Source organism: Ascaphus truei, chromosome 17, assembly GCF_040206685.1.
Source record: "Ascaphus truei isolate aAscTru1 chromosome 17, aAscTru1.hap1, whole genome shotgun sequence".
NCBI lineage: Eukaryota > Metazoa > Chordata > Amphibia > Anura > Ascaphidae > Ascaphus > Ascaphus truei.
The window spans coordinates 29,141,611-29,165,656 of NC_134499.1; the positions used below are offsets into that span (position 1 = coordinate 29,141,611).

A 24,046-nucleotide genomic window follows, 5' to 3' on the forward strand; every position below is an offset into this window, starting at 1 on the left:
AAGAGCGCAATAGTCACAATAAAGATATACTTAAAGTTAGATGCCCTAATTGATACTTGGAAAAGGACATAGGACATCAACATTGGTGTAGATAAGTCTTCACATGATGGTACCCAAAGTTGTCTTAGGTAAAAAGATTGGTAACTTCTGGTCTAAGGCATGTATTAAATAAAGTATGCAGGTGATTCTTGAATGTGGACTGGGGCATTGTTAGAATAGAGAATGCAGAAATGTAAAAAAGATGTAGAAAAAGCCAACGTTGTTGGACCCTGTGGTGCGATGCAGCGGAACAAACACAACGGACCCGCGGGAGAAGCGGACATTGTTTTGAATCAGCCGTACGTGAGAAGGGGCTGAGGTTATCTCTCTGGATCGCTCCACAGCGTGTAGCAGTGTTTTTCAACCAGGGGTCCTAGAAACTCTTGGGTTCCCCGGGCCTCCCTAAAAGGTTCCCTGCAATTTTCAGGTAATTATTAGAGAAGGTTGGGGGTCCTCAGAATTCACATAGGGTTCCTTAACCAAAAATAGGTTTGAAACCCACTGGCTTACAGTAACATGGACTACCACTGGTCAAGAGCATCGCCGTTTTCATGAGGCTGATATGTAACAGGCTCGGGGGATTTGTGGGGAAATCTTTCATGGCAATAATTGTGCATAGAACACCTTCCCTGCAGAGAGGGGCAGGGATGCTCAAAATACATTAAAGAATGCCCAGGGTGAAGGTAAATCCACTACCATCTTAGATTTTATATCTTTTAGGGGGATTTAGCTTACTTGGGAAATTTTCACACATTTTGTTTTACCGCAATTCGTTTACACTGTTTTGTGTGTTGCTTGTTCTTTTACTAGTTTGTGGCTGGCACACCCGGAATTAAAGGGGATAAGGTAAGAAGGACTGAAATAATGGTACTGCCTACACTTGATCGTACAGATTGGGACAGTGTCAGCACGGTGCCCGGCTCCCAGCGTCGGTATGAGCCAGGGCAACATATTTGCATTTTGTCCTTGCTGGGGAGTTGGCCATAATGGGTTTATGCCATATCGGCTGCCATATTATCTATAAAGGAAGATGCCCTATGTAGAACCTATAATTTATCTACACTGTCTTCCGCTGTGTGTCTTATTGTCTTATATTTTTCATAATATTATTAGGGTGCTCCAGCTGATCAAGCAGGAAGATTTCCAGGGGAACGTGTAAGTTGGTCTTTTTTCTCTCCGTTCACTTAATGAAGAATGACCCTATACATTGGTCCTCCAGATGCACGGCATTCCCCCTCTGGAGCGTTGTTATCCATCTTCTCTATATTCCAACAAGAATCATGGTGATCACACGCTTCTGTGACAATTTCAGTGATAATAAACTCTCTGTACGTTCTGCCTACTTACCACTTAGATTGTAAGCTCTTCGGGGCAGGGACTCCTTTTCCTAGTGTTACTTTTATGTCTTAAAGAACTTGTTCCCATAATGTGTTATATTATTATGTCACGTGTATTATGGCTGTGAAGCGCTATGCACATACAGTAGATGGCGCTATATATATATTGTATTGTATGTCTTTATTTATGTAGCGCCAAAAGTGTACTCAGCGTTTCACAAGGAATACAGTACAGAAAATTATAATTATACAATAAGTGCATCAAAATCAGACAATAGGAAAGGAAATCCCTACCCCAAAGAGCTTACATTCTAAGAGGTTTAATGGGAAACTTACAGAGACAGTAGGTGAGGGAGTAAGTGCTGTAGATGGCAGTGTTTGGTCACAATGGGTGGTAGGAGTGACTGAGTGTGGGACAATAGCCATGAGTGCAGGCTATTGGGATGCTTGATTTGTGGGGTGAGATTTAAGGTAGGTCAGTATTAATAAAAAGGTTAACACCATTTACAGGGGAAGAGATGGCAGGGAGGCGTGAGTGAGATCAGGTGTGTATGTCTGGCTTCAGGCTTAGGGGAGATCCCCAGCAGTGGGAAGGAGTAGATAGAGGGTGTGAATAGAGGATTTATGTGGGTGTTTTTTATTGAGGGGTAAAGAAGTTGATGAAAGAAATGTGTATAAATAATGGTGCAGTGGGGAGTGGGGATGTTGGAGAGCACAGAGACATTCACAAAGGAGCGAGGAAACAGTAAACAGAAAAAGCAATAGGGAGGGCATAGTAAGATGCAGGAGGAGAGACTTCCCAGGTACTGGAGGATAAAAGTGTACAAATAAATCACAGATGTTAAAAGTTAATGTCTCACAGTGGCAAAGTTGTAATGCAGAGTCCAGATCTTCCTCCAATCTTCACCTCCAATTTCAACTCCAAAATTAACTCTTGTAGACACTTTAGATATGACACTTAAGATGTGACTCTTAATGTTACACAGCCATAATATAATATAATATAAAAAGATATTCATACATAAATCTGTTTTATTTCAGGGTGAGCCAGGAGAAAGGGGTTTTCCGGGTTCGAGAGGAGATAAGGTAAATGTAGAAAAGTAAACTTATGTATAATATTCATGTCTGTCAAAGATAATAGGGTCACCTAATACAAAGTGAATGAACCGTGATATAAAAATAACATTTGCAAGCACAAGTTGTACATGGTGGTTATATAAAGACTGCAGTAATAAGCAGCGTTGGATGTAAAAAAATTCCTAAAAATGCCTGGGACTGTAATCTGTATATCAAATGCACAGCGCCGGGTGAAAGCAAACGTTACAGCTCGGGCGTAATGTTGTTTAAGTAGGTTAAATGTAAGTTTACCGTTATTTGTTTTCTCTTTCTGTTAGGGCGACCCCGGAAAAAAAGGAGATACAGGGGACCCAGGAGAAGATGTAAGTTGATTTTATGGATGATGAGATCAAATGGTTAAAACTATATATTGTTTACATAAGGCAAAGTATAAATGCACAAAGGGCTAAAGTTTTAATTGAGGGAATGTTTTTATTGTAGATTTAAAGACAAAAAACAAATATGTGTAAAATATCCGAACTGAGCCATAAATAAGTTTTAAGTAATCAATTTATTGGTCTGAAGTTGGGGGCTGTGTATCATTTTAACTTAAAAAAAGCAGCAATACTACATCCCCCCTCCTGTCTTTGTTTGTTCTTTTATTCGTTTTATTTATAAAGCGTGTGACAATGTATAATTCTACATTCTTAGCTGAGCTGGCAATCGTTTGGTGCAAAATCCTGATTGTGTGCCTAACATAATGGCAACCTTCCGACTCCATGCTGCAGTCAGTTAAATGCTGCAGCTGATATTATATCACTTAAGTGTAACACATTATTGTTACAGCTTCTAGAGTAATAGACAGTCTGCTGTTTGGAACACAGCAACAGATCTGTGTGTGATACTTTGTTGCCAAAGGGCAGAGCTCAAAAAGGTGTGCGTGAGAGCCTGTTTCAAAAGAGGAAGTGGGTCTGACTTTCTAAATGGTTGCTATAGCAACCAAAGGATGATCAGTACATTTTTAAAAAAAATCATTAAAAATAGCATTAGGAGTTTAAAAACAATTCAGACAGTATTATCCAATACTATAGAACTGATTTATTTAAAAAAAAAACATATAGTATTTTTCACGGTTTGCTGTTTTACGTATGGATTTAAGCTGCTGAAAATGCTGAGATATGATTGCCGATTGCCCAGAATCTTATCACACGTCTCACACACCGCGGAAACAGGACGTTCAACAAAATATCCAGTGAGACGTGTTCTGCAATCTTGCAGTTGTATAATTAATGTGCCAAAATGACATTTTGTTCTTGTCATCGACAGGGAACCAAAGGATCAGCTGGTACCAAAGGAGACAAAGTAAGTGCCAATGCATGCTTTGCCTGACTCATTTCCCTTTTATACGTGTTCTGAGTGTAGAACTTCCAGTGCAAGCAGTCAGGTCCATTCCTGTATCTTCTAACCTTTCAGGGTGAAACTGGAGCAGGATTGCCAGGACCTGCAGGACAAGTGGGACCACAGGGGCTAAAGGTAAAATCCTGGTCCTAATTCCTTCTAAATCCTTTAGTGTCAGTGTGTCACTGTGTATTTCAGGGACCTAGTCACAGGGTGAGGGAAGTACCAGGTGACTTCGGTCTACCTGGGAACGGGCCAGAAGAAGGGGTCTGTACCCCGAAACGTTACGTTGCCCCCCTTGCCCTGCACTTTTTAATTTCCTGTGTTTTATTTCTTCCTCTCCTTTCCTCTCTTTCCTTCCCTGTCCCTGTCTGTGTCCCTGTTCCCGTATATATACGTTGTCCCTCTGTTGCTGTTTGACGTTATCTGCATCGTTAATGTTTAATTAAATTTGACTTTTTGGCTGGTCCTTTATTAGTTCTTTTTTCTTGGTGTGCTGGGAACATTTATGTTCTATGTGATTATTTGAGAGGAACGAGGGTCCTCTCTGTTCCCGTCTGCACCCGTTATTGCTACACAGACCTTCTTAGTGTGTGCTGTCTGTACTTACTTTGTTACCTTCTACATAATATCTACAGCCGAGGTGGGCAAACCTGTCGCCAATCGCCACAAGTGGCGAATTGGCCATGAAAGTGTGGCGAATTTGAGTTTGCCAGCTCCCACAGTAAAACAAACTTTTTCCTGACGGCGTGTGCTGGTTTCTGCTTTCTGAATGAGTCATTGACGCAACACCGCCATCCAATACCCCCCTGTGCCTTCAGTTGGAGTCTAGACCCGGCCGTGAACTGTTATTTTTTATGGGAGCTAAAATTTGTAGTGACGCAATTAAACGGAAAGCATGGTGTGGCAATTCTCACTTCTCATTCACCACACCTGTGGCTACATTGAAAATTGGTTGCCCATCTCTGATCTACAGTCTATGGCCGTAAAGAAACCTTACAGATAACATTATCCATAACTAACAGCAAGGGAATATATTGCCTCATTTAGTCAAACAGAACACAGCATCACAACTACCGGACTGCAAATTAAAGCCTAAATGACATCAGCGCCATTGTGCTGCTGTATTCATTTTTACCCCATCACGTAACCCAGCGCCGCATCACACTATCACCAACTATTAACCTGACGTAGGAATCGCTTATCAGAATTTTCCCAGCAAAACTGATGCAAATGTTCTGGTCCCATTGAGGCTAGAAATAATATACTAGCAAACCTACAATGTGCTTGAGAATATGGCTATTGATTCAAAGTTCCATGCCAGTTCTATTCATGGGTATGTTTGCTGTCAGAATGGATATCAACAGTCGTCTGTGTAATGACCCAATAATCAATCGCTAGTTTCCTGTCCCAACCTTCACTATATGTACATATAATATATTTCATTTCTTTCAGTACTAGTTTACTTTTGAGGTCAGGTTTCTCAGACTTGTTTGTGTGTGTGTTTTCAGCACCTGTATTCATGGACAGCTCAGATTTGGTTGATCTTGCATTACTGTGAGACTTTAGGACATATGTGCATCCTATAAATTAGAACAGGGGTGCTCAACTCCAGTCCTTAAGCCCCCCCCCCCCCCCCAACAGGTCACATTTTGAGGGTGTCTCAGCTTCAGCACAGGTGGCTCAATCAGTCCCTGCTTCTGCACAGGTGGCTCAATTGAGCCACCTGTGCTGAAGCTGGGATATACTGAAATCCTGACCTGTTGTGGGGGCTTGAGGACTGGAATTGATCACCCCTGGATTAGAAGGCTGCCATGTAGTGCAATAAGTGAATATGCTGTGCCAGTTTTACTTGTAATTCGGACATGAAAAAAAAAAAACTGTTGAAGAAGAGATGTAACTCTTCGTACAAGACTGTAGCGACCCTCTAGGTTAAAAAGAAGCAGGTACTGCACATAAAAACCAAAAGGATGTGTTTGTGTACAGTATAAATAATGAGACTGTGGCATTTTCTTTTCTTCAGGGTGACCCTGGTTTGCCTGGACCCCCAGGACCTCCCGGTCTCCAGGGTATTGCAGGGGTACCTGGTCAGTCAGGGATAAGAGGAGAAAACGGACAGCCAGGCCCCCCAGGCCCTCCTGGAGAGAGGGTAAGAATGCATCATATCCTGTATAGGTAATTGATCATGCTGCACAGATACACGTCAGCTGGGGCTATAACTGCTTATGCATAAATCCATGTATTGGATGAATGTATTCTCAGCAGAACTGTTGTGACTTTTCCCAAGCACACGGTTGAAGATCGTTCTATCATAGTAATAAACACTTTCTTCTGAAACGTTAGTTCTACCTTTTTTGGAACTGTCAACAGTTAGAAGAGAGTGAGAAGAGTTAGATGAGAATGAGAGGGGTAGAGATAGTATTTTATGCTTTTAGAATACACACTTACATATACGTTAGAGTTAACGAAGATGCACTTCTCTTATATTTTGGACAGCTGGTAGACAAACCTGGAAACAAACAGTCTACAACAATCATGAACCGATGTCCAAAAAATATGTATTTTAACTAATCCCTTGGTATTTTGCTACTAATATAAACCACTTGTCTTTCTGCTGCCATATACGAAATTATCGTGACATTGACATAGTTGCAGATCCATTACAGAACAGGGTTTTGACTTTCCGTTTACATGTACTGTAGTTACACGATAGATTAGGCTGAAAAGAAACATATGACCATCCAGTCAAACCTCAATTCTAATTAGGTGAGATACTTAGCCTGTATAACATCATCACCTTGTCTCCCCACTGCTGGATGAAGCTTTCCCAATGATCTCCCAGGTACTAGGGTTACAGCCTCTCTTCTCCATGTCGCTCCAACATATTTTCTGATTTCAATCTCTGATCTTTCTTTTGGTAATTATCTTGGTCTTTTAATCTCTCTTGAGATCCAGTCGAGTACCATCCTGTATGTATAGTTCTATTTATATTTCTACCAGGCTGGAGAGTTACAGTGTGTAAATGTCACGTAGCACGTGTATATGGAAGCCAATCATTGTCTTTATTTTGGAAGGGTTTGATCGGCTTTACTGGGAGAGAAGGAAATCCAGGACCTCTGGGACCACCCGGTCCTACTGGAGGAATAGTGAGTAATGCAGTTAAATCGGAGCTCTACATGTAGTTGCAAGAAGAAGTAATGTACATAGGGGGTTATTCACTAAACTGCAATAGTGCAGAACGGGGCATTATCGCGCAGAAACGAAATGTGACTTTAATAGGAGTTTCCGTGGGATAGTGCCTCGATCGGCAGTGTCACAGTTTAATGAATAAACCCCATAGTATTTATATCGCCCAGTCAGATGTCTGACACATATGTAGTGATTTCATTAGAAAACTAGAATTATACACATCTGTGTGGGTGTTTATATATACATATATTGACATATTATTTCATTTTAGGGTTCCCCAGGGCCAACCGGAGGGAAGGGTGATAAGGTATGTTTGGGTCGCACTTTTCACGGCTCCCAAAAGAAAAGCATTATAAACCTTTGGAAATCATCCACGAGCAAAGGGTTCAATGCCATTTCCCAGTAGAAACAAGATTCTCACGTCTGTAGAAAGCTACAATATGATGAATTGGGGGTTTGTACATGGCTGCCATCAGAAATCTTGGGGCCCAGGACAAATTAAAGGTGCAACCCCCCCCCCCCCCCCCCCAGTTAATCCTCCCATCTTCCCCCACCCCACGGTGTACTGTTAGTCCCTGATGGGGGGAGAATGAGATATGGGATTGAGAGGGTAGGAGATAAAGGCCTGTGGGCAGGTAGTTATGGGCTTCGGGGAGAGAGAGAGGGCGTGAGGTAGGAGAGAGAAAGGGGGGTAGTAGAGAGAGAGAGGAGAAAGAGAGAGAGAATGAGAGAGAAAGAGAGAGAGAGAGAGAGAATGAGAGAGAGAGAATGAGAGAGAGAGAGAGAGAGAGAGAGAGAGAGAATGAGAGAGAGAATGAGAGAGAGAGAGAGAGAGAGAGAGAGAGAGAGAGAGAGAGAGAGAGAGAGAGAGAGAGAGAGAGAGAGAGAGAGAGAGAGAGAGAGAGGGAATGAGAGAGGGAATGGGAGAGAGGGAATGGGAGAGAGGGAATGGGAGAGAGGGAATGGGAGAGAGGGAATGGGAGAGAGGGAATGGGAGAGAGGGAATGGGAGAGAGGGAATGGGAGAGAGAGAGAGAGAGAGAGGGGGAATGGGAGAGAGAGAGAGAGAGAGAGGGGGAATGGGAGAGAGAGAGAGAGAGAGAGAGAGAGGGGGAATGAGAGAGAGAGGGGGAATGAGAGAGAGAGGGGGAATGAGAGAGAGAGGGGGAATGAGAGAGAGAGGGGGAATGAGAGAGAGAGGGGGAATGAGAGAGAGAGGGGGAATGAGAGAGAGAGGGGGAATGAGAGAGAGAGGGGGAATGAGAGAGAGAGGGGGAATGAGAGAGAGAGGGGGAATGAGAGAGAGAGGGGGAATGAGAGTGGGAGGGCGAGAAGGAGAGTGAGAGGGGGAGAGGAGAGAGAGTAAAGCTGCAGTATGAAGAGATGGGGGCTTGGCCGTGTACCACAATTTCAGCTTTCAGTTCCAGTCTAGGCGCAGAAAACAGCATAGAATTTGTGACAGAAAAAGATCCCACGGGAACCCAAGTATTTTTGATTTTTTTGTGTTATAATCTGAGGCTATTTTTCGCTTGGGGATAACCTCGATGCCAGTATCTCTCGATGCCTTATTCTTTATTTAAGTTTACATGGAGCTTTGTGGAACATTAAACTCTTCGTGCTGCTTAATAGTGTTCACAGCCACCCTTCTCATTCCGATAGTCATTGGGTCTCATCTGTTACATAGAAACATCGGATGTGACGGCAGATAAGAACCAATCGGCCCGCCCAGCCTGGCCATTGTCCTATCTGCTGTAAAACCTCAGATCTTACTTGATCCTTGAATTTCTTTTATATTGAAGACAACCTTAAGTCTATCCCTAGCATTGTACTGTATTTACCTCTGCTGAGATGCTCTGCCATGTACCCACCACCTTTTTCTATGAACTACTTCCTCGCAATTTCCATGAGCCTCCCCCCCCCCCCCACCCCCAACTTCATGGCATGACCTCTAACACGTCTCTATCTTATATGCTTCCCTCCTGCACCTTATTGAAGCCCTTTATATATTTGAAACCGTCGTTCGAGGTCCTTTCCTGATAAGATTTATGATGCTGACCATGCCCCCTGTTTGTCATTTAGGGTGATCCAGGAATCGGGCAGCCGGGTGCTAGAGGCGAAAGAGGAGATGCAGGCCCAAGGGTATGTGTGCATCGCAGTAACTTCTGTACAGAATACATTTCCATGCTATATACTGTATCTATGGAATGCAACTGTTGAGCTTACAATGTATGCTCCATTCAATAGACACACTACACAAGTACAAAGCAGATTATTTATTTTAAATACTTATAACGCTGCAAATGTGCCGCTGTGGACTGTTTCTGCCGTCCATCCAAGCAATGCCAGAAAATTGTAAATGTGTTTTTTTTTACATATTTGGAACCAAGGAGTCCCCTCGTTCTTAACGGTGCAATTGTTTGGCACTGGGGACCTGCCTGGTTCCAAAGAACTGCCATTTTCCATGCCATTGTTCCCTCTGGAGAGCCCAACATGTATGTATGTATGAATGTATGTATATCTTTATTTATATAGTGCCAAAACTATACTTGGCACTTTATAAGGACAATACAGTACAGAGAATTATAATAATACAATAAGCGCAGCAAAGTCCAACAATAGGAAAGGAAATCCCTGCCTCGGAGAGCTTACAATCTAAGTTGTATGTTGGGAGACTTACAGAGACAGCAGGTGAGAGAGTAAGTGCAGTAGATGGCAGTGCTTGGCCACAATGGTTAGTAGGAGTGACTGAGTGTGGGACACATAGTCTGAGCTATTGGGATACTTAATTTAAGAGGTGATTTTCAGGTTGGTTGGTATTAAATTAGATGGGTTAACACCATTAGCAGGGAAAGAGGTGGCAGGGAGGTGTGGGCGAGACCAGATGTGTATAGGGCTGGGTCCAGGATTAGGAGCGATATCCCCAGCAAGAAGGAGGAGAGAGAGAGAGGAGGTGAGAAGGGGGTTGCGTTTTATTGAGGAGTGTAGACGTTTTGGGGAAAGAGGTGTGTAAATAACGGTGCAGTGTCTGGGCACAAGGTGGGGGGAAGGAGAGATGAAGAAATGTGAATGGAAGGAGGGGAGTTGGGAAGTTGGAGAGCATGGAAAAGTTTACAAAGGAGTGAGGAAACAGCCAACAGAAAACGCAATAGGGAGGGCATAATGAGATGCAGGGAGAGACTTGTAGGAGGAGAGATATCCCCAAGTATTGGAGGATGTGAGAAGTAGGAGGTAAAAAATCAGGTGTATAAATCAGGCCTAGATGAGCAGTGTAGCACTGAAGGTTACACATCAGCTTACAAAGTTAGTCTTTAGATGTGTAAGAGCATTTAGAAAGTCAAGTCCTCACAGTTGAAGAGTTGTTGGTGAGTCCAGTTCCTCTTGTCTTCTACTGTAATTCCACTCTAATGTTGACTCCACAGACACTTCATATGTGACACTTAAGATGTTACATGGCCATAACATGTTACAACATGGCCACCACTGTCAACCCATAAAGAGCCATATGATGTTGCGGCTTCCCATTGGCCCTCGAATCCTGCAAAATTAAAACCGCCATATTGTTTCCCCAGAAGGGAGCCCAGCACTGGAAACTACCACAGTGCTTATCTTGTGAACCAGAACCCAGTGCTAAATATAACATGGTTCAGCCCTGGGGGACCCCTGGGTTCCAATTATGTAAACAAATGCCAGGCAGGCTGATGTCCCACACTCTCATTTTTTTTTTTATTGTTGTAGGGAGAAGATGGTCGTCCAGGATTAGAAGGCGACCGCGGCCTACAGGTAAACACATGAATGAATAAACAGCTTTCGGAAAACCTTTCAGCTGGCTTATCCCAGTACTGCCACCAATCCCATAACTCTCCATCCTGCGCCTGTTGATATTGTCTTCTTTCATGATCTTACAGCAAAAACTACTTTGGGCTCCCCATATGCAAGCACATATTCCCAAGAGCCACTAACGGGCCAATTAAAATAGATCTAATTGTTACTTGGTCAACTAGTTTAAGTGTGGCTTACCTTGATTTCTGGGGGTATGTATAAAAATGGTGAAATATGTGCCAAATACGGAGCAAATATTTGCACCTGCATCAATTTGGAGCAGAGGCCTAACTCCACCGGCACCTGATGGATTTTTTAGGCCCAAAGAGCGAGGAAAACTGCACCAATTCTTGGGACAACTGTTGATATATCTCATTATAATATTGCTCGGACCCTCCAGAGAAATGTCAGCGTTCTCTAAGAATTCAGTAACCATAAACGTTTGAAGATTGTGATTCTGTCCTAATTTGTCTTTGGTCATTTTCTATTACAGGGGCTTCCTGGAAACAGAGGAGAGCGGGGTGACAAGGTGAAATACCAGAAGGGCTTTTAAACTAGCACCCTTCCAATCTAGCTGTAACTAAAGCAGAAGTTAAATCCTTTGTTGTGTACTCTTCCATGCAAACAGTCTTCTGGTGTCAAAACTGGGGCAAAAGGTGTGCAAAAAACATCCCATGATTAATCAAAAAGGAGGAATATTATTGAGAGCAGTGGGATTATTTACTGTCATTTAAACAAAATGTTTCCACTCTTTTTGTCCCTGTTTTTCAGTGAAGAGAATTTGATAAATAGACCCCACCATCCCTTACACAGATCATAACAATCTGAAGACTAGCTTTAAAGCCAAGAAACCATTCATAGATGTCTGTTGGGGGTATCTTACTAACCGGACTGCCTGGGCAGCTGGAAGCGGGTTCCACATCAGACCCACTATATTTGTGGTTAATTAATATGAAAGCGACACACCCTTTCACTGTACAGTAAATCTAAAATACGCTAAACAATCTTCCCACTGCATCCTCATATAAAGGTTTCCGTTACATTATTTTCAGCTAAAACCTGCTGGGAAATTCAGCTCCCGATCGCCATGATAAGTCATCCTATTGCTTTGATAAATCCATTACCTTATATTAATTCTTATTTTTCTTTTTCAAGGGTGATTTAGGCCCCATAGGACTGAAAGGAGACAAAGTAAGTTATAAACTCCCTACAGCCTTCATTGGCTGTATCTTGTGTATAAGCTAGTGTTAGGTTTTGAAGAACTCTGATTGTGCTGTGCATGCTCCCATGTGTCTCTGATTGTGCTGTGCATGCTCTCATGTGTCTCTGATTGTGCTGTGCATGCTCTCATGTGTCTCTGATTGTGCTGTGCATGCTCTCACGTGTCTCTGATTGTGCTGTGTATGCTCTCATGTGTCTCTGATTGTGCCGTGCATGCTCTCATGTGTCTCTGATTGTGCTGTGCATGCTCTCACGTGTCTCTGATTGTGCTGTGCATGCTCTCATGTGTCTCTGATTGTGCTGTGTATGCTCTCATGTGTCTCTGATTGTGCTGTGCATGCTCTCATGTGTCTCTGATTGTGCTGTGTATGCTCTCATGTGTCTCTGATTGTGCTGTGCATGCTCTCATGTGTCTCTGATTGTGCTGTGTATGCTCTCATGTGTCTCTGATTGTGCTGTGTATGCTCTCATGTGTCTCTGATTGTGCTGTGCATGCTCTCATGTGTCTCTGATTGTGCCGTGCATGCTGTCATGTGTCTCTGATTGTGCTGTTCATGCTCCCATGTGTCTCTGATTGTGCTGTGCATGCTCTCATGTGTCTCTGATTGTGCTGTGCATGCTCTCACGTGTCTCTGATTGTGCTGTGCATGCTCTCATGTGTCTCTGATTGTGCTGTGTATGCTCTCATGTGTCTCTGATTGTGCTGTGCATGCTCTCATGTGTCTCTGATTGTGCTGTGTATGCTCTCATGTGTCTCTGATTGTGCTGTGCATGCTCTCATGTGTCTCTGATTGTGCTGCGCATGCTCTCATGTGTCTCTGATTGTGCTGCGCATGCTCTCATGTGTCTCTGATTGTGCCGTGCATGCTCTCATGTGTCTCTGATTGTGCTGTGCATGCTCTCATGTGTCTCTGATTGTGCTGCGCATGCTCTCATGTGTCTCTGATTGTGCCGTGCATGCTCTCATGTGTCTCTGATTGTGCTGTGCATGCTCTCATGTGTCTCTGATTGTGCTGTGCATGCTCTCATGTGTCTCTGATTGTGCTGTGCATGCTGTCATGTGTCTCTGATTGTGCTGCGCATGCTCTCATGTGTCTCTGATTGTGCTGTGCATGCTCTCATGTGTCTCTGATTGTGCTGCGCATGCTCTCATGTGTCTCTGATACTCTGCAGGGCGACACGACCACAGTTGAGGGACCTGCTGGTGCAAGAGGAAACAAGGGAGAGCTGGTAGGTTTGACTTGCAGATTGTACATCAAAAAACCTTGCAAGTATTCCCTTTGACATCCTTCAGCAGTTTGAGTGACATACTGGCCTCTATGACTTCAGTGCCAAAATGAAAGTGCAAAGTCGTTTTAATTGTCGCAACTCGTGCTGAAATATACCTGTGACAGGCTGTGCCTATGTATTAATCTTCATTAGCAAAATATGAGTGTACATGCTGCACACCAAAAAATAACTTTGTTATAAACAAATGATATAATTACTGGTGCTCCTGAGACCAGGTCAGTGATCCGAAGTAGAACCCAGGTAAGAAAGCGAATCCGGGCACTATGGGGTTTGCTTCAAAAGAAAGAATTTATTTGAGCTATAAATGACAACGTTTCGACTGCTCTAGCAGCCTTTCTCAAGCAAACTGATGCCACTTTGCTTGAGAGAGGCTGCTAGAGCAGTCGAAACGTCGTCATTTATGGCTCAAATAAAGTCTTTCTTTTGACGAAACCCCGTAGTGCCCGGATTCGCTTTCTAACCTGAGTCGGGCCACATTCAGGAATGGCTGCGTCAACACGACGAGTGGTTTATTGAGAAAGTGGGAGCAGCGTAGGGCGGAGTTACAATTGGCGCAGGTCTGTACGCTACAAGTGCAGCATGTGTTACTTTTCTTGACGGTTTAATGCGTTGGTTTTCTCCGTCGCCGTAAAGGCGCTGTAAGTCATTTTTGAGCACAGAATACTAGCGCAGCATGCGGCAAAGTCAACAAGAGCACAAATACTCTTAATAATGTCATGTTTCAGACAGGAAAATAAAATGACACACACGTGCTTCTGCGGGGGGAGCACTTTCCTGATACATAGACCCCTCTGCGTCATTAAAATGTACTAATAACTCTGTGTCATCTTTCAGGGAGACCGAGGGATTAAAGGTTCAGAAGGCGAAAAGGGGGATAAAGGAGACCAAGGCCTGAATGGAGAAAAGGTAACACAACATAAGACCAAACGAGAAACTGTTATACGATGCTTTCTTGGGGGGTGCTCAGCAAACTAGCGTAGCACAGTCCTGGGATGAATGATGAATTCCATCACAGCAGACTATTAAAGCAACGCTACAGGCTATTGATTGCCTTATTTTTATTTTTTATGTTATAGGATTGAAGCAGGAGGTCTACGGAGCTGAATCCCATCAATTTAAACTCTGGGGGACCCCCTGCTTCCAGAGATACTTACCTCTGTAGGGGGTGCTGGTATCTCGGTGGAATTTAAAGCCTGTCACGCAGGCCAATAGGAAGCTCCAAGAGATGACGTCACGGCTTCCTATTGGCCCACGTGAAGCGGAATGTTTAAAATGTATGCTAGGCACACACGTTCCCTGGCTGCAGAGATAGCAGTGCTGCTACGGAGGTAAGTATCCCTGGAAGCAGGGGTCCCCAGAGCTGAAATTAATGGGGTTCAGCTCCGGTGACCCCCTGCTTCAATCCTATGACAAAAAGAACAAGCAATGCAACCTGTACTACCGCTTTAGGTAAGATGCTTTGTAATGCGGTCATCCAGCACTGATTAGAACCATTTATAATAAGGATTAGAATCAAATTCTCCTTTGTTTTTGCTTCAATAGGGAGTCAAAGGTGAACACGGAGAGAAAGGCTCCACTGGCTTCGTGGGGGCTCGAGGTCCTGGTGGGCAAAAGGTAACCATTGTGAAGTACTGTACAAAGTAGCAGACGTATGCTACAAGGTCTTACCCAGGCCACTCACTGGGCAGACACACAACACCATGTCAAGTTAAATCCACCGCCCATGTCTTCCCCTACAGAATGCACCAGATCAATAAAGATAATATAGATCCTCACCAAGGACCTGTGGTTGAGCTAATTTGGACTCTCCACATCCCTCATCCCCTTGCTTCTCTGTAGTTTGGCTCAGGTTACATATCTCAGTACAAGAGTCCAATATGTAGAAAAACATATACTTGCACTCAACATAATATACAAATGGTACTTGCAGGTGCTGGAGCTCAGGGAGAAAGTCCAAGGTATGATATAGAAAAGAAGAGTAGCAGCCAAGGTTATAATAAAGTGGTTAGCAATTTATTTCATATATAGTTATGGAAATAATATTGTCATAAAATACCCTTCTAAACAAATAGAGTAAATACTAAATAACCACTGGTTGTCTGTGTTTTTATAGGGAGAAGTTGGTGAGCCTGGTGAACCAGGGGAGTCTGTAAGTGATGTGGTTTCACCATCATTATGTTGTGCTTAGTCTGGTGAGCTGGTGAACGAGAACCTCACCATTGGCTTCTGTTCTTAGGGAACCCCAGGGAAGGACGGTATTCCTGGGACACGGGGCGAGAATGGAGGTCCTGGTCCCATGGCAATGAGAGGGCCCAAGGTGAGAATCAATGTTGTGCTTGGAACCCAAGCTAAATGTGATATCTCAACAGAAAACAGTTAATGTAATACCATTCTCTTGTAGATTAGGGGCCAATCCCATATAGCTCGCAATATAACTGTAAATTACGTTATTTGTTGTTCTAGGTGTAATCACCATTTGTGATGAACATTTTAAGGTTCCAATCATTACAACTATGGCTGTCAGGATAATGAATTGCCTTTAAAGTGTCACCAACATTTAGTTCAGAAAGCGGAGAGAGAGAGAGAGAGAGAGAGAGAGAGAGAGAGAGAGAGAGACAGAGAGAGAGAGAGAGACAGAGACACTCCAGGGGTCTTTCAAAAATAGAAAAAGTATTATAATACAATCAACATTTTGGTCCGCTGGCGAACCTTTGTCGAGAAGGTTCACCAACAGTCCAAAACGTTGATCGTATTATAATACATGTTCTTTTTTTGAAAGGCCACTGGAGTTCCTCTCTCTGTCTTTCCGTTCTGTACCATTGGTGGTTCTGTGATTTAGTGGGACTACTTTTGCAGAGCACCCATTGCATCTACATCTGGTAGTGTGTGCACCTTTACTTGGACTGCTTGACCAACATGTAGCTGGCAGTATATTTAATGATACATCATCTTATCTACTTCAAGTACAGTATATATTAATTTCCTCCAGGGACTATTTCCTGTGACACATTTACATTGTAGAAAATGCCCAGGCTTTGGCGACTCGGTGACTTGTAATAAGTTGCTGCTGTGACGTGTGTTTCAGGGAGACCGTGGTCTGAAAGGACTTTGTGGGCAGGATGGTGAAAAGGGAGACAAGGTAAGAAATAAGTGTGAGGTAAATACATCTCAGAGTAAAAGCAAATGCAGAGGTCAGGTAAAGCCCATTGGAATCTTAGGCCCTGGGAAAATGGATAATCAGTTGTACATCACATAGGAAGCACTTTATCAAAGACGCATTCGATGAGAGAGAATGATTATATTCAACCACAAGGTACTCGGGTAGATGCACATGTTAAAAATAAGACAGGGGAGCTCAACTCCAGTCCTCAAGCCCCCCCCCCCCCCAAATGGTCAGGTGTTCAGGATATCCCTACTTCAGCACAGGTGGCTCAATCAGTCCCTGCTTCAGCACAGTTGGCTCAATCAGTCCCTGCTGCAGCACAGGCGGCTCAATCAGAGGCTCAGTCTTTGACTGAGCCTCTGATTGTGCCATCTGCACTGACGCTGGGATATCCTGAAAACCTGACATTGGGGGGGTGGGTGGGGGGGGGTGAGCGGGCTTGAGGACTGGCATTGAGCCCTCCTGAGATAAGCAACCCTACCAATTGTGTTGTGTTTGTCTTTTATTTATATTGTTATTTCTGCTGTCTGTACAAAAATAAAGAGTGGGAAGATTTAAAGGCTGGAGAAGAGTAGACCTGTCAGATTGTGAATTTTTTTTAAATGGCTTAAGTTCTTTGTAGATGATTATTTCCTGTCTGTATATATTAGGGTGACTCGGGCATTCCAGGGCGTGGTGGACTTGTAGGGAGGAAGGGGGATTCGGTAAGTGAACCCAAATTCTGCATGATGCTATTGTGTGTAACTTTGTTGTGTTAATACCTGATTGTTTTGTTTGTAGGGAGAAGCTGGAATCCCGGGACTCCCTGGCTTACCTGGAAAGGAAGGACTTGTCGGACCTAAGGTAAAAAGTTGACGAGCGATGAGACAGTAATAGTGAAAACACCAGTGTTAGAACACAGGGTCATGCACTGAAGCTGGAGGTGGTAAATTAATTGAAAAGGTGTGGCTGTGCTTCAGTGGAAGAGTATTGAATGCATAGAAGAGCCTCCCAGCTAGGGTTGCCAGGTGTCCAGTATTGAACCGGACTGTCCTGTATTTGGGCACTCTGTCCAGTAAAAAATTAGCATTAATACTGGACATGTGTGTGTCCGGTATTACCTCTCTGGACATAGTGACCTGACTGGCTTCAGGGGCCCCATGATTTCACTGAGCATGGAGAGAGCAGGGCTGCTGCTAGGGGGCTGGGCCCTTTCCTCCATCCTGATTGGCGGCTGTTGGGTAATGCAGCCAGTCAGGAGCCTGGGGGAGGGGCCAAGGAGAGGAGTAAACTGCATTGAGCGGAGAGAGGGGTGTGTGTCTCGAGTGCGTCGCACCATTCACCATTGTGTCCAGCATTTTTGGAGAAGCCGCCTGGCCACCTTACTCCCAGCAGAGGTGATAAGGTCAAATACAAGAAATTCTAATTACTTGGAATAGAAAAGAAAAATATGGAGCTGACATTGATCTAATGATATACAGTCAGTAAGGAAGGCGGACACTCTACTGTACATGGGCCAAATAATTGACATTAGTTCCTGTGTTTCACGTCAGTGTGATGTGTTTTATGCCATACGAGTGACTTGCAAACAGTCAGCTCTAAACATCTGCCATCTGCTTTTGGTCTCCTCGCTGTAGGGTGACAGAGGTTTGGAAGGTCAACAGGGAACTAAAGGCGACCAAGGCGAAAAGGGGGATAGAGTAAGTATTTCCATGCACGGCCGTGCGAGCTCACACACGGTGACAGAGGGGACACTGTAATAATGCAGAGTGACAGCATCACACGGGGTAAATAGTTTGTATTGACGTATTTTTAATTTCTCCAAATCTACTCCCGTACCTATGTAAAAATAGAACAATGCTACGTCAGGGTACTTAGATTGTAAGCTTTTGGGGCAGGGTACCCCCTGGGCTTACGTTATCATTTACTTCCCTGCTCTTATTCCCATTGATTTGTCATTAATTTTCCCCTGTATTGTCATTTTGTACAGCACTGCGTACACTGTTAGCGCAATGTAACTGAAAATAAGACACAACTGGGCTTACTTTTGGACCCATTTTGCAGCACTGTAATAGCCATGCCATGAAGTTCTAATGACCACACACACACACACACACACACACACACGAGAACAATGTGTTCTGCAGATTGTGATACATTTTATGGGTCAAGCATGAAAGTGATTTATCAATAGGACACGAGCCCCACATGTTGAGTCTTCTGATATTTTAACATAATCTGGCCTTAAACACTCTCACGTTGCTACATCTGTAAGAACTTTCATGGTGGCGGCTCAAAAAAAGGCAGTTCGTTCGAAAGAGTCAAAGCTTCACACTGCTCTTTTCCAAGGGTGTTGTTGGAACAGTTGGTCCGTCCGGCCCCAGAGGACTTGATGGATCCTCAGGTGTTCCGGGTCCTCCAGGTCCACTTGGCCCTAAGGGCCCCGAAGGTCTTCAGGGACAGAAGGTAGGAACACTGAACTCGCCTGATATAACAATTCAAAGTCCTGGGTGGATTCTGGTGCTCAAGAGGAATAAGGGACATGGAAAAGATCACTCAAATAACACGTGAAATATATAATGTAGATTTCAGAGCTCCCTTAGGACTTCAATAATAGCAAATATATGCTAAGGCTTGGAAAGATTGTAGAAGATATCTTTTAATTACCCTATATGGTGACCAGGAACAAATGGCGTCATAAATCTCTTCAAATCGTGCATATATATCAGTGCAGTCTTATATCTAGGATAGTCCACAAGTGGAATTTTCCCCAAGACATGACACTCACATGCTTATGAGCCTTATCGACCATTCCGGGTGTCGTTGTGAGCTCCTTTGTGTGCAAATCTTCTTGATTCTGGAACACGGAGAAAAACATGTCAGTGCCGTGCACTGCCAGCCAAAAACAAAAAGACTCGAGAGGTGAACTCCACTAAAAAGGAATTTATTTTGACATGGATAAAAACTGAGGTAAAGAAGATCACCTGTGCGTTTCGCGCTCAAGAGCGAAATGCGTAGGGGGTCTTCTTTACCTCCGTTTTATCCATGACAAAATAAATTCATTTTTAGTGGAGTTCGCCTTTCGATTCTTATGTTTTTGGCTGGTAGTGCCCGGCACTGGCATGTTTTTCACCTGATAGAACACCTGAGATGTAGAATATGCTGCAATAACCAGTGCCAGCCATATGAATATTATATAGAAATTTACCAGAAAATACCGATTGATGTGCTCTGGCAGTATTACGAGTGTGATAAAGCTATACAGACTGTGAGAAGCACAAAGAGGCATTTGAGCAAACAAACTGTCAAGGAATAACCTGAGATAGGTTACAAAGTTAAACCCATGTTGCAGAATGCATGAAAATTTTCCTTTTCATTTGAATTCCTGTTTCCTCCACTACTAACCATGGAGACTGTAAGAAAGCCTATTGGCCTCCCCCTCCTAAAAATAGAGTATGTATGAAAAAGTTATATGACATCTTCTGAGTAAAGCTCTCTGAAAGTTAGCTATTCGGAGTAGAAGGTTTAATGCCTTATATGTAAGAAGCTATTCATACAATATGTCAGATAGACAAAAGATCTTAAGTCCATGCAAAGAAATGCACTTAGAATAAGATAGGCCTACATCATGTAATATTTAGTGTATAAGAGACCAGTCAAGAGCAAGGTAAGTGAGAGAGGAGTCATCAACGAAGGAGTCACCAGTCACCATCTAGGAGAACGCATGTCATCTTGACGTGAATACCATATGTCTGTAAGTAAATTGGAAGAATAAAGCTTCTTTATCTGCCAAAACGTGAGTGCTCAAATGTATTTATCTCAGAAGAAAAGAGATTTAACAGAGACTGTGATGGCAGATGCACTAGATATCTTCAAGAAAAAGATAGACCTTTTTTTTTACTACATTTAACATAAATGGAACTTTATGGATATATGTATTTTTTCAACCTCATCTGCTCTGTAACTAGAAGTAAAATATACAGCTTCATCTTAGTCGGAATGTTCTAGTCTTGTAGTTGGAAGACTGCGTTACGGTGAATTAGAGCAACATAGTGACATTTCGGTCAAACTTCTGTGATGGAGCTGCGATTTCCAACCCTTAGAGTCGGATATTCTCACACATAATAGCAGCTGGGAGTTATTACAAGTCCGGATAGAACTTGTTCTTATTGATACTCCTCAAAAAGACCACTTTACGTGCATTGTACTGTACTTGTTCTCTTCTCTTGTCAGGGTGATAGGGGCCCACCGGGAGAGTCCGTTATGGGACCCCGTGGAATCCCGGGAATATCAGGGGAGCGAGGAGACCAGGTGTGGAAGCATTTGATTTGTTCCTGTGCATTGACTCGCATGGCTATGCAATGATCTGTCTATCTGTCGTACAAAGTACTGAGCTTTTCCTCGTGACCTTAAACTTGGAGATTTTCACAAGTTCTTCTGCTTTTTATGAAAGTTGCCGGTTTTTCCAAACACTCGCACGTCAGAAAATAATCCACTGGGACAAATTTCCTGTCCTGTGACACCTATTCTAACCACTGTTTTAGGGCAACATCGGACCGGACGGTACCAGGGGAGAAAAGGGAACTCCAGGAATGACGGTGAGCTGAGGTTTTTAGTTTATATATTCAGGCTATACTGGAATAAGACTGTATATTTAATCATCTGTATGGTTTCTCTGGGACGCAGATTGCACTTTAATTTTTTATTACAAAGAATGTATTTTTATGCAGTGGTTAGTGTGTACTGTATGTGCTGTTATATAGTAGATTTTACAGGTACACAGAGCCTATACAATGAATGCAGCATTGGGTATTTTTGTCTGTTGCATACATTTGGCTATACTCAGTAGCTCTCTTTTTGTCACAAATATATATATGATGTGATGGGTTCTGGGGTAAGAGCTTGCTGGGCTTGTCTGTTCACAAAGAGCTTATAATCTAATTTGTAGTGCTGGAGAACAATCAATATAGCCAGTCATGAGAAGTTAGTACTGAGATGTGAACCAAGTACTCCCACTTCAAAGATTGTTCTTTGGTCACTATGCCACACGTAGGGGGTACTAACATTTGATGCCTAAAATGGCACCCCCCTCATTCTCCAGACCAGTGGTGCTCAACTCCAGTCCTCAAGACCCCCAATAGGTTAGGTTTTAAAGAAATCCCTGCTTCAGCACAGGTGGCTCAGTCTTCAATGGAGCCACTGATTGAGCAACCTGTACGGAAGTTGGGATAGCCTTAAAACCTAATCTATTGGGGGGTCTTGAAGACTGTAGTTGAGCCCCCCTGCTCCAGACCTCTGCCCTGCAGCTGCTGATAACCAATGTGTTCAGTTGCTACATTGTAGGCAATTGATGACGTTTCTCCTTGTTGCCCTCAGGAAGATGAGGTCCGGGGCTTCGTCAGGCAGGAAATGAGCCAACACTGTGGTGAGTCAAAGGAACAAATCTCCCAGTAGATCCCGTGGCATGCACTGATTTGTGTTTGTGACACGTCATTGTCATTACTATCATGCCATTACAGCAGCAGTGCCACCAGTTTGGACATGAGTGAGTAAATAACACTATTGGTGACCCTCGGAACTATGGCCTGAGAGAGTCACTAAATACTGTGGGACATGTCACCTGGGGCTGCCTTGTTCCACATGTTTCTGAGTATTTCTGAGTGACATTAATTGTCAGTGTAATTTATTATTATTATCATTTATTTGTGATGCACCAACATATTTCCCAGCGCGGTATAATGGGGGTACAGAGTGTATATGTATAGTACAAAAATAAACAGTTATATACAGGTGAGGACAAGCACGCACAAACAGGTACAAAGAGGTCATGAGGGCCCTGTACGTGAGAGCTTACAGTCTAGAGGGAATGAAGGACAATGTTGAAACAAGAAGGTAAGGTGGCTGCTGATTGTAGGATAAGGTGTGCTCAGGTTAGAAAAGGGGCGCGCAAACTGGGGGCGCAACATTTTCTAGGGGAGCATGGTGTTTACAGAGGACCTGTGCTCTTCCCCAAAGCATTTAAATTAAATGCCAGTGCAGTGCGCAAGGCCTCTCTCTCTCTCTGTAAGTTCCCTTACTTTGTCTCTGGCGATGCAGTGCCAAATTACGCCACGAGGGTCACGTGATGCCGTATTGCCATGGCAATGGCAACGCGGCATCACATGATGTCAGAACACCGGCGACAAGGTAAGGGGGAGGGGCGCAAGCAGGGGTGGAGAGCAGGCAGAGGGGTGCAGACACAAAAGTATACGAACACCTAGGTTAGAATATAGCCCAGTTTGACAGCTGAATCCATTAAGGTTTTGGGGAGGGGAAGGGGTGTGGGGGGGGGAGATTAGTCCAGCAACGCAGCTGGTCCTAATGGTGTTGGAGGGAGAGGGGAGTTGGACGTTAGAGGTAGGGCGAGCAGGCTTCCTTGAAAAGGTGAGAACTTAGGGAGTTTTAAAACATATGAGAGCTGGGGGGGGGAGAGTCTGATGGTGCGGGGTAAGGAATTTCAGAGAGAAGGGGCAGCACGGGAGAAGTCTTGTAGGCGGGAGTGAGAGAAGGTAATAAGGTGGGAGGAAAGGCGGATGTTGTGGGGAGAATGTAGGGGACATACAGATGCAACTGACGGTTTTAGGCCACTTACCAAGTAAAATCTGTGACCATCTCGCAGTAACTCCTGAGATGGGCCACCGAAAGGCTGTAATGGCCCATCGGATTAACACAGCGGGGTTCCCTGCGTTTGAATGGGACTCACCGCCTGGTAGGATTCACACAGCGTGAGTCCCATTCAAATGCAGGGACCGTTCTGTGATAATCCGATGGGCCATTACTCTGGCTGCAGGAATCTCACAGCATTGGATGGGTTCTAGTGCATGAATTCTCAAGGCAAGCGGCCTACAACCAGCAGTTTCATCTGTAGGTACTGTATGTATTTGTGGATGAGGGCAGAGATGTAAGGGGCAGTCATTGAGACCTTTGTAAGGCCCGCGGTCATCCGCGCTCACACTCGGCAGTGAGCCCCTGCAGCCGCAATGAGAGCGGCTTTAGCAGGGGCTCGCGCACGCTTCTGCAGGCGTGTGGAAGCGTAGCCGACATTTCAATGTTAGTTTCTGCACTCAAGGGAGCGCAGGGCCGGTCACGTGAGCGGTTCGCCCAATGAGGGCGAGCCAGCTCTGTGACATCACTGACCCGCCCCCCCCCCGACACGCCCCCGGATGGCGCGCGAACTAAGGCCAGGGAAAGCACTCGCTTTCCCTCAGCCTCAGCGCGCCTCTGCACGGCTGCAGTCTCTATGGACTCAGCCTAAGTCATTACTAAGGTTTTACATTTCATTTTAGAGGCATTGGGAAGCCAGTGTAGGGATGTGTGTAGTGGAGCAGTAGACGTGTTGCGGTGAGTGAGGTAGATGAGTCTAGCAGCAGCATTTTGGACGGATTAGTGTTGGGAATGGCATTAAAATAATGTTGTCAGACGCCCAAAAAGTACTATTAATCAGAACCAACGCTAAGATATTAACCGCATGTAGTGCTGCCGAGCTGCTCACTTACCTACTGGAGTCACTGCTACCC

The 24,046-nt window shown here is 44.1% G+C and overlaps 2 protein-coding genes across 2 annotated transcripts in view; both read left to right on the plus strand.

The window, feature by feature from the left end:
* Positions 1–22,676, plus strand: part of COL7A1 (collagen type VII alpha 1 chain) — a 120,221-nt gene extending 97,545 nt beyond the window's left edge. The window contains exons 90-115 of the mRNA XM_075574536.1: positions 850–885; positions 1,153–1,194; positions 2,418–2,462; positions 2,771–2,815; positions 3,759–3,794; positions 3,906–3,965; positions 5,854–5,979; positions 6,905–6,976; positions 7,291–7,326; positions 9,098–9,157; positions 10,754–10,798; positions 11,331–11,366; positions 11,993–12,028; positions 13,232–13,288; positions 14,183–14,254; positions 14,891–14,962; positions 15,462–15,497; positions 15,585–15,665; positions 16,434–16,487; positions 17,162–17,215; positions 17,292–17,354; positions 18,128–18,190; positions 18,840–18,956; positions 20,724–20,801; positions 21,035–21,088; positions 21,867–22,676. Of these exons, the coding sequence (XP_075430651.1) occupies positions 850–885; positions 1,153–1,194; positions 2,418–2,462; positions 2,771–2,815; positions 3,759–3,794; positions 3,906–3,965; positions 5,854–5,979; positions 6,905–6,976; positions 7,291–7,326; positions 9,098–9,157; positions 10,754–10,798; positions 11,331–11,366; positions 11,993–12,028; positions 13,232–13,288; positions 14,183–14,254; positions 14,891–14,962; positions 15,462–15,497; positions 15,585–15,665; positions 16,434–16,487; positions 17,162–17,215; positions 17,292–17,354; positions 18,128–18,190; positions 18,840–18,956; positions 20,724–20,801; positions 21,035–21,088; positions 21,867–21,944 (1,554 nt within the window). The 3' untranslated portion in view covers positions 21,945–22,676. The remainder of the gene's footprint in view (positions 1–849; positions 886–1,152; positions 1,195–2,417; positions 2,463–2,770; positions 2,816–3,758; positions 3,795–3,905; positions 3,966–5,853; positions 5,980–6,904; positions 6,977–7,290; positions 7,327–9,097; positions 9,158–10,753; positions 10,799–11,330; positions 11,367–11,992; positions 12,029–13,231; positions 13,289–14,182; positions 14,255–14,890; positions 14,963–15,461; positions 15,498–15,584; positions 15,666–16,433; positions 16,488–17,161; positions 17,216–17,291; positions 17,355–18,127; positions 18,191–18,839; positions 18,957–20,723; positions 20,802–21,034; positions 21,089–21,866) is intronic.
* Positions 22,615–24,046, plus strand: part of LOC142467793 (uncharacterized) — a 19,721-nt gene continuing 18,289 nt past the window's right edge. The window contains exon 1 of the mRNA XM_075573654.1: positions 22,615–22,676. Coding sequence (XP_075429769.1) covers positions 22,615–22,676 — 62 coding nt within the window. The remainder of the gene's footprint in view (positions 22,677–24,046) is intronic.